The 15,478-nt window shown below is 36.0% G+C and overlaps 1 protein-coding gene across 1 annotated transcript in view; it reads right to left on the reverse strand.

Moving 5' to 3' along the window:
- The window catches only part of LOC145981969 (uncharacterized), a 28,101-nt gene extending 12,775 nt beyond the window's left edge, over positions 1 to 15,326 (reverse strand). The window contains exons 1-4 of the mRNA XM_083115475.1: positions 15,143 to 15,326; positions 6,688 to 6,743; positions 4,154 to 4,432; positions 345 to 852 (exon numbers count right to left, since the gene is read on the reverse strand). Of these exons, the coding sequence (XP_082971601.1) occupies positions 345 to 852; positions 4,154 to 4,432; positions 6,688 to 6,743; positions 15,143 to 15,214 (915 nt within the window). The 5' untranslated portion in view covers positions 15,215 to 15,326. The remainder of the gene's footprint in view (positions 1 to 344; positions 853 to 4,153; positions 4,433 to 6,687; positions 6,744 to 15,142) is intronic.
- Positions 15,327 to 15,478: the final 152 nt, after the last annotated feature.

Genomic DNA, 15,478 nt, shown 5'->3' on the forward strand with positions numbered 1-15,478 from the left:
CTGTTTGTAGTAGATTTCTACATAAATACTACATAAATTGTATAATAAATACACTTTGTCTAGAGTATTAAAAAACAATTTCTACTGTACATCAAATTTAAGTGTAGTCCACAACTGATTTAAAATTTCTTGCTTGTCCTTTTTTGCTACAATTACCTACATTTAGTGAATTATTACAAAAATGTTATTTTTTCCAGAAAAAGAGTAAATTTCCCTGACTTTTCCAGAAAGAGTAAATTCCCTGATATTTCCAGGATTTCCAGACTGCAACATGTATACAACCAAACCACCCTAGGCAAGAGGGGAAAAAATAATAAAATAAATATTTCCCCTTGTAAACACACCTGAGCTGCTTCTTGCTTAGCTGGCTTTTCAGTCTTTTTATTCTCCTGAGCTGCAAACATCCCTTTAATACCACTTTTCTTGCTACGATTCTCCTTAATATCTGTTTTATCAGGAACTTCTTTACTTTGGTTTACTGCGACAGAGTTAGATTTCTCTTCCATAGGTTTCTTCTTTGATTGGTTAGCAAACATTGCTGCAATGCCCTTCTTGTTAGCTGGCTGAGGAACTTTTGCCGGTTTATCAGCACTCTTGCTCTCTTGCGATTCCACTGAATTATCCACCTTCTTCGCAGACTGGGCAGCAAACATGGAGGCGAGTCCTTTCTTTGGTTCAGGTTTTGAACTTTCAAGCTTCTCGGTCTTACTTTTGCTTTGTTCCGAGGCAGTGTTTGATTTTGTGTTAGCTGTTTTGTTATCTTCACTGTCCTTTACTTTTGTTTTGATGCGTAACTTGGCCAGTTCCTCAGCTGTTCTTGTAACTGCTTTATCGCAAAATACTGCAGAAAACCTGAATACAAAATACAAAAAGTTATAATCCATATATCTACAGGCAAGAATTACAATTATATAAGGGTTGCCCAAATGAAACTAAGACTATTGTTGAAGCGCTGTAGCTTAACTACGCAGAGCTTTGTGTTTGCTCTGGTAGGTGGCGTTGTATGTAAGCTAGCATACATTGTATGCATACCTGGTATGGTCTGACGGCGCAGTGTGTTGTTTACATATACAGAAGCACGTTCACAACAAGGATTCGTCCAACCGGACTCAGCGAGCAGTTATTAAATTTTTGAGGGCAAAAGGTGTTAGCGGAGAGGAAATGTATCATCATATGAAGAATGTGTATGGGAATGCGTGTCTGTCGCGCAACACAGTGTTCAGATGGTGTGGTGAATTTTGTGAAATCGGCCCTCAAGAGTTTGTTGGCATGTTGTCCAATGGGGTTCTTATGTTGCACGACAATCCATGCCCTCATGTTGCACAGGTGTGCCATGATCTGCTGCAGCGTTTCCGGTGGGAAGTTCTCGACCATCCTCCCTACAGACCCAATCTCTCACCCTGTGACTACCACATCTTCAGCCCACTAAAAAAACATCTGAAACGCTGCCGGTTCGTCAACGATGCTGAGTTCTGTGATGCCATTGAAGATTGGTTCCGCAGTCAACCATGGACGTTCTTCGCTCAGTGTATCCATCCCCTTGTGATGCGCTGGAACACTTGCTTGAACATACTAGGTGCGGAGAATATGTCACCCATGGATCACTTTTACTTCCTGCATGTTCATATATTCCAACCAATAAATAATTACAGAAAAAAACCAAGAGCCTCACTTTCATTTGGACAACACTTATATAAACAAAAATGAAATTAAAAATTAAGGTTGAGCTCACACCAGTACCAATGTATCAGTATTGTAAAATACTGACTGGAATTTAATCACCTATAGCAGCTGATACATTTACAGAGTCTCCAAAAATGCAGCACAACACTTTTGTGAAGTCTAAATAATCTCAAAATTATGAAAATTTCAAAAAGTCTCATTATTTTCGCAACAATATTATTAAGAATGTGTTTAAATGATTATTTCATTTAGAAATGTGAATACTTTCAAGCAATGCTAAGATGTAGTTGCAATTCAAAAACTTTCACATCAACAGGGTGTCTACAATATCCTAAAAACAAAATTCCCTGACTTTTCCAGGTTTTCCAGACAAAGAACCAAATATTTCCAGACCAAGTCATTTCATGTATTTAAACATATGCTTATTCTAGCTAAATGCCACATTTAGAATACCACTTAACCTTTTTAGAATTTTCCCATGTAAAATGAATAAAAAGAAACTGACCATTTGGTGAGCTTTTGCATAATAACTGCCACCTGTCAATTGACTAATGGTTAACAAAGAATTATTTCTGTATGAAACATCATAAAAGTTACAGCATAAATAATACATTATTGTAAACCTTGGTAACATATGTATTAATCCTAATATCTACCAAACACAACACAAAACATTGCAATATGAAAATGGAAAGTGGCTGTAATAATATTGTATGTGAAAATAGTTCAAGACCTACTTTTCTGGAGTATTTAATATACAATTTCTACTGAAACTACTGGTAATACCCAGCACATCAAATTGAAGTATAGTTTGTCCACAACAAATCATCCACTGAGAATGTAAATGTTCTATGTCCAATTTTTCATTTTTTCAGAGCACTTTAAAGTTTGACATAATATATTTATTGAACCTTTGAAACCATTGTGCTGAAAGTTTGTATTATTGCAAAGGTGCCTCTAAAAAATATTAGTTGTTTCATTAGGTACTTGTGCTGTAATTAATTATTGAAATTTCAGATAGAACAATTGCACGCATCAGCAGCTTTGATTTGAGAGAAAGTAATGAACTGAAAAAGGCATGTGTGAAGTGATATGTTTTCTTGGATGTTCGCATTACTACCATTTCCAAAAAATACAATTTAAAAATATGTACTTGCACGTGTTTCTTAGTTTTGTAAAAAAAACGTATAATTCCAACAAATTAGCAGTTGAAAAACACATTAGAGGCATTCCATGTAAAAAACAAAATGATGTAATCGAAAAATTATTAGTGTTTTTCATTGCATTATAGTTTAAATGTTTGTGAATGTACACAATTTCCAATTTTCCCAAAGAAAAATTATTAGCATATATGCTTCACAGACAAATGTTTTGCTACATTAGTAAAGCGTCACACATGTAACACATTTTCGTTAATGCTTTTCATGCATTCAGGCTATGTCATTATACTCAAGTTATTTCATTTGTTAGCAGACACTACAAAGTACTTCTTAACTGTATGAAATCAGTTCATTGTAAATATTTTAATACAATCACATGGCTAGAATAATACATTTTGTGTGTGAAATGTGACACACATAACGGTGGAATATGCAATTAATCCAACATGTTATAATAAAGTCAGTACACTTATGTATGTAATTTTCATAAAATACTCTGCAGAAATATTCCTGAATAGGAAATTGTATGTGTTAATAAAACGAATGCTTGAACCACAGGAGGTACGTGTAAAAAAAAAATCTTTAACCCTGCATTAGGTGCATAATTTTTGTAATGTGCATAGGCACGTGGGGTATACCTATCCTCCAACCCTTTATCTTTAAGGCATGAAATACATCATAAATATACTGCGAATGCATACTGAACATTCTTTCGGTCTATCTTCTAAGATCAGCTACAATTTTTTGCTGCACTTTCTAACTGATACAATATTATAAAGTTAACGTCAGTTGCATGCTTGAGAGACAGTTGTCGTCTCCCCTGATTAAATATGTAAAAACCGACGCACTGGCATGTTAACTGTGTAACGTGTTCACTTTTGTCACTAACACTAACCTACATGTCCTCCCCTTCCTCGCTAATCCACTTCTGTATATAACTGAGCCTGCTGTGTGTTCTTTCTCGCTTTGATACTTTTCTTGTTATGCATTTAGTCCCCCAAGCATGCAATGGAATTAACTTTATAATATTACGTGGCTTAGAAGTGCACCAGAACAACACAGCTGAGCTTACAACTAAGATAAAGGAAGGATGTTCAACAACACAAAAGCACTCATGTGCAGTATAGTTTACAGTGTTGCAATCTCACAATGAATATCAATGTGCGAATATCAATGTGCCTAACGAAGGATTAAGTGCACTTTACGTTCATATAGGCTTATAAGGGCTGAATCTAAATTTAAAGTAGGATTCGAACCAAAGTGTTAAATGTCTCATTTCATTTTCTAGATTAAAATAAGTTTCAAAATACCTGTTACTATCCTTGAAGCCATCTTCTTTACTCTTCTGATAATCAACTGTGTACAACACATTCATATCCTTAAGTTTTGTTTTCTGAACACTGTACACATGTTCAGAGCACACCATTTTCAGTGTTGACTTCACAGTTGCCAAATCCTCTTCTTTGACAACCATAACTTTGTATGCACCAGAGGGTTCATCCTTCAATTGTCCACCTACTAGATATGTCACTTCCAATTTATCATTTCCTTTTTTCTTTCTCTGGTCCTGAATAAATGAGTACAACATCCTACATAATAAAAATAAAGTACAATAAATTGCAGGAGCACTTGGTAAATAATGCATTTCTTAATTTATTATGGCTAGTAACAAAGTAAAACTACATTCAATGCACATTATATCACAGTTTACTGGCATTCTGAAACTACAATTCCTGAATCTTCCAAGTAATGTCTTTGATTTCATCTTAGTTATTTAGCACAGCTTTTCTGCCACTCTTGGCTAATTACGATGATGATTGAGTGATGATATGTTGAAATTGATGAAGGGACAAAGAGAACATCCATGCCCAGACCTGGATTCAAACCCAGGAGCCCTGATTGATTTGCTTTATTTTACTTCACTTTTTGGGCCACTTTGGCTAATTTGTGATAGGGATGAGTGATGATATGATGAATGAACACTCACAAACATCCAAGCGCAGGCCGGGATTCAAACCTCGGACCCCTGGCATCGTAGCATGCACTATGCTACAGAGGTCAGCTCAAGGTAATGTCAAATAACTTTCCAGCAATTCAAATGAATCGTGTATTTTCAGCAGTGCTCAAGATGAATACACAAAAATAAAGTGTAGGAACATTTCTGTACAAAAATATCACCAATTTTAAAGCTCTCATTCTGGGAAGCCAAAAAAATCATTCTCCTAACCTTTTAGCAGATTTTAAAATATTTTTACAAAATTCTCTGATGTTTTCACACTTCAGCTGATTTCCACCTCAGGGAGAACTTTGCACATTAAAAGAAAGAAAGCTGGTCATAGGTCTGCATGATAATAGATCAGTTAAAGCTAAGTGAAGAACAGTTTAAGAGGCACAGACACCTGTGTAAAAATAGAGTTATAAAAACTTTATACATACACATAAATATACGCACATGCATGCATGTATACATTAGAAGCAAGTAGGGTGACCAAATCTCCCATATTTCCTTGGATCTCCCACATTAGAACCATTTTCTTTAATCCTCCCGGCCTTCATATTTTTTCAATAATAACCAAGATTGTGAAATTTAAGCTCATTCTGAGTTGCTGCAGTTGTTCAGAACATGAGATACATTTTATTTCGTACATAATAGCAACACGAAAGTAACCACGTTAAAAAATGTTGATAGCTGACTCTTGCGGTGTTCCATAATAAAAACAGAACGGCGGTTCCTTCAGTGGACGTTTTCAGTTGCAACTGGTCGACCATGAAGACATGCTTGACCAGAAGGTAAAATTTATGCAGGAAGTGTATTCTTAAATGTAATTTATTTCAGAATCAAACTTTTAGATTCGTTGAGTTACCACTTTATGACCAAAATAACCTGTATTATACTGTATTTTCTTCCTCAGAACAGATGGTTCGACGAGCCATACAAAACTTCAAGTCGATGCAAGACCTTGCACATTTAACATTTGGCATGTGGAAGTGACATCATATTTGGTAGTAGTTGATTGATGCTTAGTTCTGCAGAAGCAGTGGACTAATTAACATGCACATTTATAAATTCTAATTCTCCATTTTGACCTGCTTATTAACTATATATACAAAAATGGATGTATGTGTGTATATGTTTGTTCCGGCGTAACTCCCGAACGCCTGGAGCGATTTCAACCAAACTTGGTACACATATCATTTACAATCTGGAAATAAATACTGTGGGTGTAAGACACCCCTGGCATCCCTAGGGGTGGGGGTGGGAAGGGGTGACATGTAAAAATAATCGAAATGGACCGATATTAGTGTGGAATAAATGGCTTTCGGGGTCGCTGAGATGAATAGTGACACTCCCAATGCCGTTCAACTCCAAGACACGCCTGGCACCACTAGGGGTGGGGTTGGGAAGGGGTGACATGTAAAAATAATCGAAAACGACCGATATTAGCGTGGAATCTATATTTTTCGGGGTTGCTAAGATGAATAGTGACACTCCCAATGCCGTTCAACTCCAAGACACTTCTGGCACCCCTAGGAGTGGGGATGGGGATTAGTGACATGTAAAAATAATCGAAAATGACCGATATTAGTGTGGAATCCATAGTAATCAGCTAGTATTAAATATAAATTAATACTTTTGTTTAATATTATCCATTCCATAAACATTTGCTGGAGTAATGCCACGCTGTTAAATATGTGCAAAATTTGTCATCTAAATATTCCATAAATTCAATGCAGAAAGTTGGAAATCTTCCTTAAATTCATGGCCGAAAGTTGGTCACCCTAAAAGCAACTGTCATAGGATTTATAGTTTTAGTATTTAAAAAGTACTATGATCTGCACTTACCGTTTTGCTACGTTCACATGGACCTCTAAAGTTTTGCTCAACCATTTATAAGTGACCTGAAACACAAGGAAGTACCTTAAGTTACTGCAAATAACCACAACAATTATGTTATAACAATCACGACTGCTTTCGCAATGACTGCTGCATGTTTGTTACATTTTTTAAAAAAATATTATGTGATTATCTGTTCCAATATAAATGCATGTGTAATTATATTTTTTTTTTATTTTCAGTGTTTTCCATTCTTCCACTGAATGATTGTGCATTATCAGCACAAATCAGGGTGCATTTTCATAGAGGGTAATGAATTTAGTGGGTTTACTATCCTAATACGCTTATAGATGTTAGCCAATACAGGGGATGGAAAATATGGAAACACCTGCGAAGAAAAGCTGGAATGCTGTAGCTAATAAGGTGCAGGACCGCCTTTAGCTTCCAAAATGGCCTGCAGTCTCCGAGGAATGGACAAATACAAGTCCTGGATGGTGGTTAATGGGATCTTGCACCATTCTTCATGCAAAACATGGTCACAATCCTTCTTAGTGTCCGTCTGTCTCTGTCACAAAGAGTACATTTTCGTCCACGCAGGTGTTTATCTGATGATGTCTTTCCGGACACACTATTATGTCATCATGATCTTGGATAGAGTCCCTTTTGATACGCCTAATAACGTGGCTACTTGGTAACAGAGGCCCCTGCAAGTGACCTCTTTGAAACACTGTCAGCTCCGACATGATTCAGTATCAACTGCACTGTAAGCTACATTGCAACTGTCGACTCCTACCAGTCCGACAGGGTCCTATCTCACGGTGCAAAACAAAAAAATGTTGCACCGCGTCAGATTTCAAGCGGAAAAATTGCATTGATATCACCCGTTCCGATGTCATGGTGTTTTCATATTTTTGTCCATCCCCTGTAGTTCCCCAGAATAATCAATATCCATTAATTTAAACCTCAATTGCAGAATCTTTTTTACCTGTATATTACATATGATTATGATTGGACAATAATTGTTTATCTAATTTTGACATTGAATAGAATACATCATTCTAAATTAAATTCTAAAATCAAACTATGAGAAAAATAATAAAAGTTGAATAGATGAGACACAAGAGACTGTTCCTGCAGGTTTGACGGTTTTCCAGTTGGTTTTTCAAGAACACTGGTCCACTTTTGTTGCAAATTCTACTGCATCAAGGCAAACCGTAGGATGTCAATTTATTGAAAGGAACAGCAGGTTTAGAAGTGTTGCAAATTCTAAAAGAGTTCTCCTATCAGTTAACTTAAGCTTGTGGCACTGAACAAGCATTCACATTAGTAACTGGTACTCAAAAAACATAAAAGGATCAAGGAACCAAAGCATAAGTCAAAAACATTGCCCATTTTCAGTATTCGACAGAAGTTCTTGTGGAACACCCTCTAGAAATATCTAATTTTTAGGACTTTGAGCCTATCAATCAATATTTTGATTACAAAGTAGGGAATATAGAGAACAACGCTATTGAACAAAAAAACACCCCCAAATGAAACTTCTGAATCCATTTCAAGTTATGTTAAGGACATAATCTTTCATATTATTTCAAGTTATGATAAGTGTTCAAAATATTGAGAGCATGGACATAACTTGATGCCTAATTTTGAGGGGGCAAAATCAAACTTGGGGTTTAAAATTGGGGGGGGGGGGGAATGCTCAAAAAGTTTTCCATCTCATAAAAGTAGCATCAAGGATTATTTGCTAAATAACTGTCAAACTGTGATATTTGCAAAATCACACATATTACTCTTTATTGTTTTGCTTCTCAGTTCCAAGGAGGTTAATCCCTAACTTGCTAATTTTAATAACCTGAATTTGAGGGGTGCTCATTTGACCATGCCAAGTAGGGGAGACCAGGGTAATTAGAACATGGGGTTATTGGAACATGTTAATGTAGAATAATTTAAAACGAAAAGACTGGTGTAATAACATTTGATACCTATGTACCTATACTAAACCTACATGCAGAAAATTTGACATTGGAATAACTACACAAAAGTAAGTTTTATTTGACTTTTATTATACACCTGCAAAAAATGATGTGACGCATGCTTGGTGTTTCTCGGATTCTGCATATACTGGATGTGAATGAAAGAAACCTTGCAAAATTTTCTTCACCCCTATAATAAAACATAAGGGCACACATCTTTTCATGTGAGTTTGGTTGTCTATGGGCAATTTACCTGGTTTTTATAAGCAAAGTTCTTATTACCCCAAAAATTTCTGCAAAGGGGTTATTAGAACATTGCGTAATTTGCTTGATTTCGCTTGGGTATACTAGATTGTACATGTAACTATTAGAAGTTTTTTCTTTACTACATTGTAGAATGGCCTGTAACCTTTCAAATAAATCATAGAACACTGATTTTCATTCACACATGTTTGCTTCACAGCTGTGAAATTGAACTTTATGAAAAAAGACGTTAACTTGGGATTTTATTTAAACAAGCATTGATACCTCCAGAAGAAGTAGAGCTATTGTGTTCAAATTTGCAGGGTAAATGGGACATTTATATATCATCTTCTTATTACCCCAACAGCAATCTAAAGCTCTTCAGTTGAAATTTCTAACTTATGTTCCATTAACCCCAAATGGGGTAATTGGAACAATTTTATGTTGTCGTGACAAATTATTTTTTTTGGACGAGTATTTGCAATGCAGGTATGATCATTATTTTTTTCAAAAATATACAAAAGATGTCCTTTTAAATGGTAGAATTTTTTTAAAAAATCCATTGGTAACTTTCTGAGTAATTTACAGTGGAACTTCTACAGGCTGTTTCCTGTTCTAATTACCCCGGTCTCCCCTAATGCCTATGATTGAGAGAGTATTTTCATTAATGCCAATACAATGGGCTGATGAGAGACATACATTTCTCATACATTATATGCAGGGTCGACTCTACTGTACGTGCAACAGGTGCATTTGCACGGGGCGGCAAAATGTTAAAAAAATGGAAGCTGCATTATTTGAGGCAGTTTGGTATTCTTGGGACAGAGAAAATTCAAATTAAATGCATATGCAGTATAAAGCAGAAACGGATAAGAAAATCAAAGAGTAACTGCGAAAGAAAGCGGTGCCGAAAGTTTATATTAGTTGTCTCTTACAAAAGCAGCTTTTATTGTTTTGCCTGTGAAAATGGTAAGTAACATCTACTGTGCGTGTGCAGTGCCAAGTTACAACGCTATCTATTGTTTGATCCCGCGCCAGTCTGCCAGTCCTCCGGCCTCGCCCCCTGTTATCGAGGTTTGAGTTAAACTCACATGTCGCATTCGGTAGTCGGAAATAGAGCTGCATTGTTCTTTGACGTGTTGATCGTGAAAGGTGGTGATGATAGGTATTGCCGAATTGTGCAAGACGCAATAGTAAGTATATCGTATATATATAGTAAGTATACCGTATATAGTAAGAATATCTGCTGTTTTGGTCATTGCTGCTTGCAAATCATTTACGATCTTGACGGTGTACCGATAGTGTAGTTATAGTATGTCATGTGTGAGAACGCGCACGAGTTTGAGTGTGACAATGTACTGAGAGACTTGTGTATTTGTGCTGTCATTAAAACAACTGGTTTGTCACGTCATCGTAAGAGATTTAAAAATTACTTGTTGCATTTGTAATTGTAAACTAAGGTATGTCTGATAAAAGGATAAAAACTCTCAGGTGCAGAATATCGTAAACGCAAATGAGAAAAACAAAGTGGAGCTTTGCACAAATTTCTGAAACTTGAGGCATGCGATGTAGTGAAAGCCGAAGAATTCGAAACCAGTGATTCTGAACTCGTGGCAGGTTGTTCTAATTGCGATCCTGATGATAATGGTGTATTTCAGCAAGAAAGTGAAACAGAATCTCCTTTTGTTGGTGCTCAGGATGTAGTGGAACTGTATGAAGAATATACAAATCCAGCAAAATGGAATCCACATTTGAGTGATGCCGAAAGAGTGGAGATCGTTAAAAAAGGCCCACCTGAGAGACCGAGATCTGATTTTATTTTCCCTCGGAGCTCTAATGATAGGAAATTTTCACCTGCACATTTCAGTTGTGAATTAAGTAATGGAGAACACATTGACAGAACGTGGCTGGTTTATTCAAGGTAGAAAAAAATTCTGTCCTCTGCTTTTGTTGTAAGTTGTTCTGTAATAACAAATTCTCACTCACAACTGAAGGCTACAATGATTGGGGACACTTGTACCTTAATGAACACGAAAGAACTTCGAATCATTTACAATGCCGCAGGAAATGGGTTGAACTTTCGTCACGTCTTAAACTGAAACAGACGATGGATTCTTTGCAACAAAAATTGCTCGATGCTCCAGCACTGGAGGAGTGTCATAGAACGACTGATAGCCATAGTCCATTTTTTGGGCCAACAGTGCTTGCCTTTTCACAGAACATCTGATGCATTATATGCACACAATACAATAATATTGTTTTGTCATTTTATTATGTTAAAAATTGGTTATACCATGTGAAATTGCCACGATAACAAGTTTAGTTGCTCATACATTACGTTTTCTTTGTACATATTTTGGGGTAGGGGCGGTAAGAAGTAAAATTGCACGGGGGGGGGGGAAGAAGTAAAATTGCACAGGACGGCAGAATTCCTAGAGCCAGGGCTGATTATGTGAAAATTTAGGTGCTGGCTCGGTATACTTGTAAAAAGTTTGACTGTTTGGAAGTTCACAAGTATATTTTGACTAAACCTGAAATTTTGAGAAAAACTGGCTCCTCTGACAAATATGACTGAAACATGTGTAGTAAAAAGTGTATAGTGAATATTAGTACTAGTTTAGGAATTTTGTATTTAAGAAATCATTTTACAAAAAACAATTTTTCAAACTGAAAATGTGTCAATTTTACATTATTTACTAACATGTTCTAATAATTTCACTGAGAATGATCTGTGTTCTACATTTCAGAACAGCATGTCCTGCTTTTCCCTTGCTGTGAATTGGTGATCCTAGATATACATGCAATAAATAGTTCACACACATCCAGTGGGAAGAAACTAAATATCCCTAGTGGGGATGTGTCATTGATAAGCAGAGGGAGGGATGATTCAAGATGGGGGAGATCACCCATCGATTATAAATTAGGTTATTTTACAATTTCTGAAATGATATGAATTTCTGGTGCATGAAATTAAACTGATATTATTAGCAGGGATAGACAAAACTAGAAATAATTCAGGGGTAACAGTTCCGATTGTTTTATGATTATTTTTCAGATTCTCCTAGCAGGAAGACTAATTATTGTAGAATTTTGACAATCATTGTCACACGCAATTTCAACCATTCTTAAAGTAATGAGCACTGTTTGGATTTTGAAAAAGTTATATATGTCGAAAAAAACAACTTAAAAATTACCTTATGCAAGCATGCACTCTTCCCATGGCCAATGTCTTTCCATTGACAAGAGAATGTAAGTATCGTAGACTCGTGGGAATTAATGTAGAAGTAAATCGGAACCTTAGTAGAATGCATTTAGGGACTTTATTTTAATGCTAAGAGAATCAAACCTGACCTGCCTAATCTAACCACGAAAGCATATATTGAACAAAATCTTAAATAATAGCTAAAACTTAGTAGTATGTGTTAACACACTTAAATCGAAATTGAACCACATAAAAACTGCGTTCGTAGCATGATGAAATCACAATAATGTGATCTTAAAACATTTAGTTCAATAATTAATAAAAGATTAGATTAAGTAATTAATTCTTGCTCCGGAGTGACCTTCCTAAAGAAGGCTCAAATTGTAACAGCATGAATAACTATGCAATGCATTTTAATATATGGTCGACTCTACCGTATTGCTGGAATTTTAAAATTTGGCTAGCAGTGTTAAAATGTACATGTGGCATGCGTATAACTCTGATTTAATGATACAGGAAACACACAAACATTAAAAAAATCAGAGTGACTATTTTCACCAAGTGGTGAAGCTAGCTTTTGAGCTATTTTCATTAGATTTTAAACCGTGCATACGCATGACCTACTGCATGTATGTGTGCATTCTTAAGTTGTTGATGTGTATCAAGCTATATCGGCATGCATTTATTTTCATATCGACAACAACAAGTAATTTTTCTGCACACTATGAAGTTGGAAAAATATCGCAAAGTGTTCCAATATGAATTGGTGCTGGTAATATGTCGCATATGACAAATGGGTGGTGGACTATATCAAAGCATTCCAAGATTAATATGGAACAGGGATGTACCTATGAAATGGAAGAAGGTAATATGTAACACATACTATGTGCTGTATGGAGCAGAGACTTGGACAATGACAGAGAGAGACAAAAGAAAGATGCAGGCAGTGGAGATGACATTTTTAAGGAGTATATTGGGGAAGACTAGAAGGGATAGAATAAGGAATGATGAGATCCGACAAACAGTGGGTGCGAAGGCTTCAGGACAGGATAGATCAGGCACAGATGAGATGGTTCGGACACATGAAAAGAATGGATGCCGAAAGACTACGAGTAAGAGCTTACAACGCACAAGGAGTGGAAATAAGGCAAGGGGGAGACCAAGATGTCAGTGGAAAGAGAGGAGTGGTGGAAGACCAAGAAAAAATGGAAAGCCTTGACTTCTATGCCGACCCAGCCAGAGGCAGTAAACGGCAAAGGATGATGATGAATATGTCGCATGACATAAGTATGAAGGAATATTACATTCCTTAATGCTTTCGTTGTTTAAAAGTCTACTCTATGCACAGTTAGGCTAATTGGGACTGTATCTACATTTTAAAATAGGATCTGAACCTGGGACCCCTTGATTACAAAGTGAAGACGTTACCAACGAATGCTATGGTGAGGTAATTACTTTTGCTGATGATAATAGTCCCATAAGCTGTTCTCAGCACCTGGTGAAAATAGCCTTATATAATATTCTCATCACTTGGTGAAAATAGCCCTTATGCTATTCTCACCACCTGATGAAAATAGTCAGGGCCAATATAAAATACATACTGTACTCTTTATTTTTTTTAAAAAAAAAAAAAACTTTAGTAAGCGAACCTGAAATATATATATAAAAAATACAACTGCGGTACCAAATAATATAAATTAGGGTATGAATGTAGAATAAGGAGAATGTCTCCAATTCCTTTCCTACTTCTTACACTAACTTAATATGCAGTCCTGGTAACGTATCTGGAGTTAAGATTTGGGGGTCACGTGTAAAAATTGTACACTTACGTCTGTCTATATATGTTGCAAACTTACGTTCTTCATTACCGCAATCATTCTCCATACATAAACATAACAATCATGTTTGATGATATGAACAAGTGACGTTCGGTATCCGTTGCGCTGTCTACAGCGTTGCCACACTGTTCCTTTGTTACTTGCAGAGCATTAGTTGTTGCTTTGTTACTTGAAGAGCATGTGGAATGCGGACTTTGATTACAGATAGGTTTGGCAAAGGTGTTCGAGCTTCTTCTAGAAAAATGCCATCTTGTGCAGTGCTACAGTGCTACAAAACTTACATTTTGTTGCAATAGCCTATGTGCTCACTGGGAAAAGATTTAACTGATATTGCCACGAAACTTTTTCCGGTAAGGTTAGGGTAAGAAAGTATCTTGAATTTCGTAGATTAACTAATTTTGGCCTTCTGATCAGTACATTATGAACGGGTAGCCGCACAAACCACTGATGGATAGCCCCACAAACTTAGGTTAGGCAAGCTTAGTTAAAATGTTGTTCGTAAAACAATGCGATACAGCTTTTTTTAAAAATCTCAACTTACATCAGCTTTTTTCACGATTTCCAGACGTGACACCCGCATTTTAACAACAGATTAGAGATTAGAAGGCATAACTTCAGCTTAAAGAATGTTCCGCAATGCAGAATAGGTAAGTATCAATGCTAAAATTAACGAGTGACAGGTGTTCGGGCGATACTACATAATTACCCAGACTGGTGATTAGAAGGCCAAATTTAGTTAGTATACCAAATATTTACGAAATTGGAGACATTCTCTATATTCTACATTCGCTCCTAAATTAGTAAAAAAAAACGAGAAACCGGAACAATATATCATACCATTCTTACTTGTATTTTATGTGTCTCATACAAATGTGGTTAGTATCATTGGTACCCTTGACGCTTATTCAACACTAGAAGTTGAAAAATTCTGAAGATAATGTTGTTTATGGACTTTTTTATGTTGATTTTAACTCGCTCGAAGGGGTACACTCGGTCGGTACATCAAATCGTTCTTTTATAATTACAATCAGACTAATTTAGTCTGTATTCAGTAAAGCATAGTTCTAAGACTACTGGCACTTATTAATTCTATGATAATGTAATTATCTCCTTGGACGTAATTTTCCGTGCCTCAAGCAACCAACTACAATATTCTCCATACTGACAAACTACTATATCACAAGGAAAATGTAACACGTATTACTTACAATTTTGTCTTCGTCGAGCACATATTCCTCTAGATTCTGTAAATAAAGACCATCAACTTCTTCCATTCCCATAGTTATTAATATTATAATTTTAGTCAGTCACTAGGAAAATCCGCAACTGTCGACGGCGAAAGCAGTAGACCCCCGTACCATTTCCCGCGAAGTAAATAACCAAACTTGAACAGGTACCAGATAGCAAAAGAAGAAATGCAATATATACCTTAAAAGAAATGTAAAACATCAAACTAAATGTAATTTTACACCCTGTTAAGTGTAAAAGTCTATAATTTTCAGTTACTAAAAATTCATAGTCGAAAAATTACACAAAAGTGTAAT

This window comes from Lepisma saccharinum, chromosome 30 (assembly GCF_977018435.1).
Source record: "Lepisma saccharinum chromosome 30, izLepSacc3.1, whole genome shotgun sequence".
Classification (NCBI taxonomy): Eukaryota; Metazoa; Arthropoda; class Insecta; order Zygentoma; family Lepismatidae; genus Lepisma; species Lepisma saccharinum.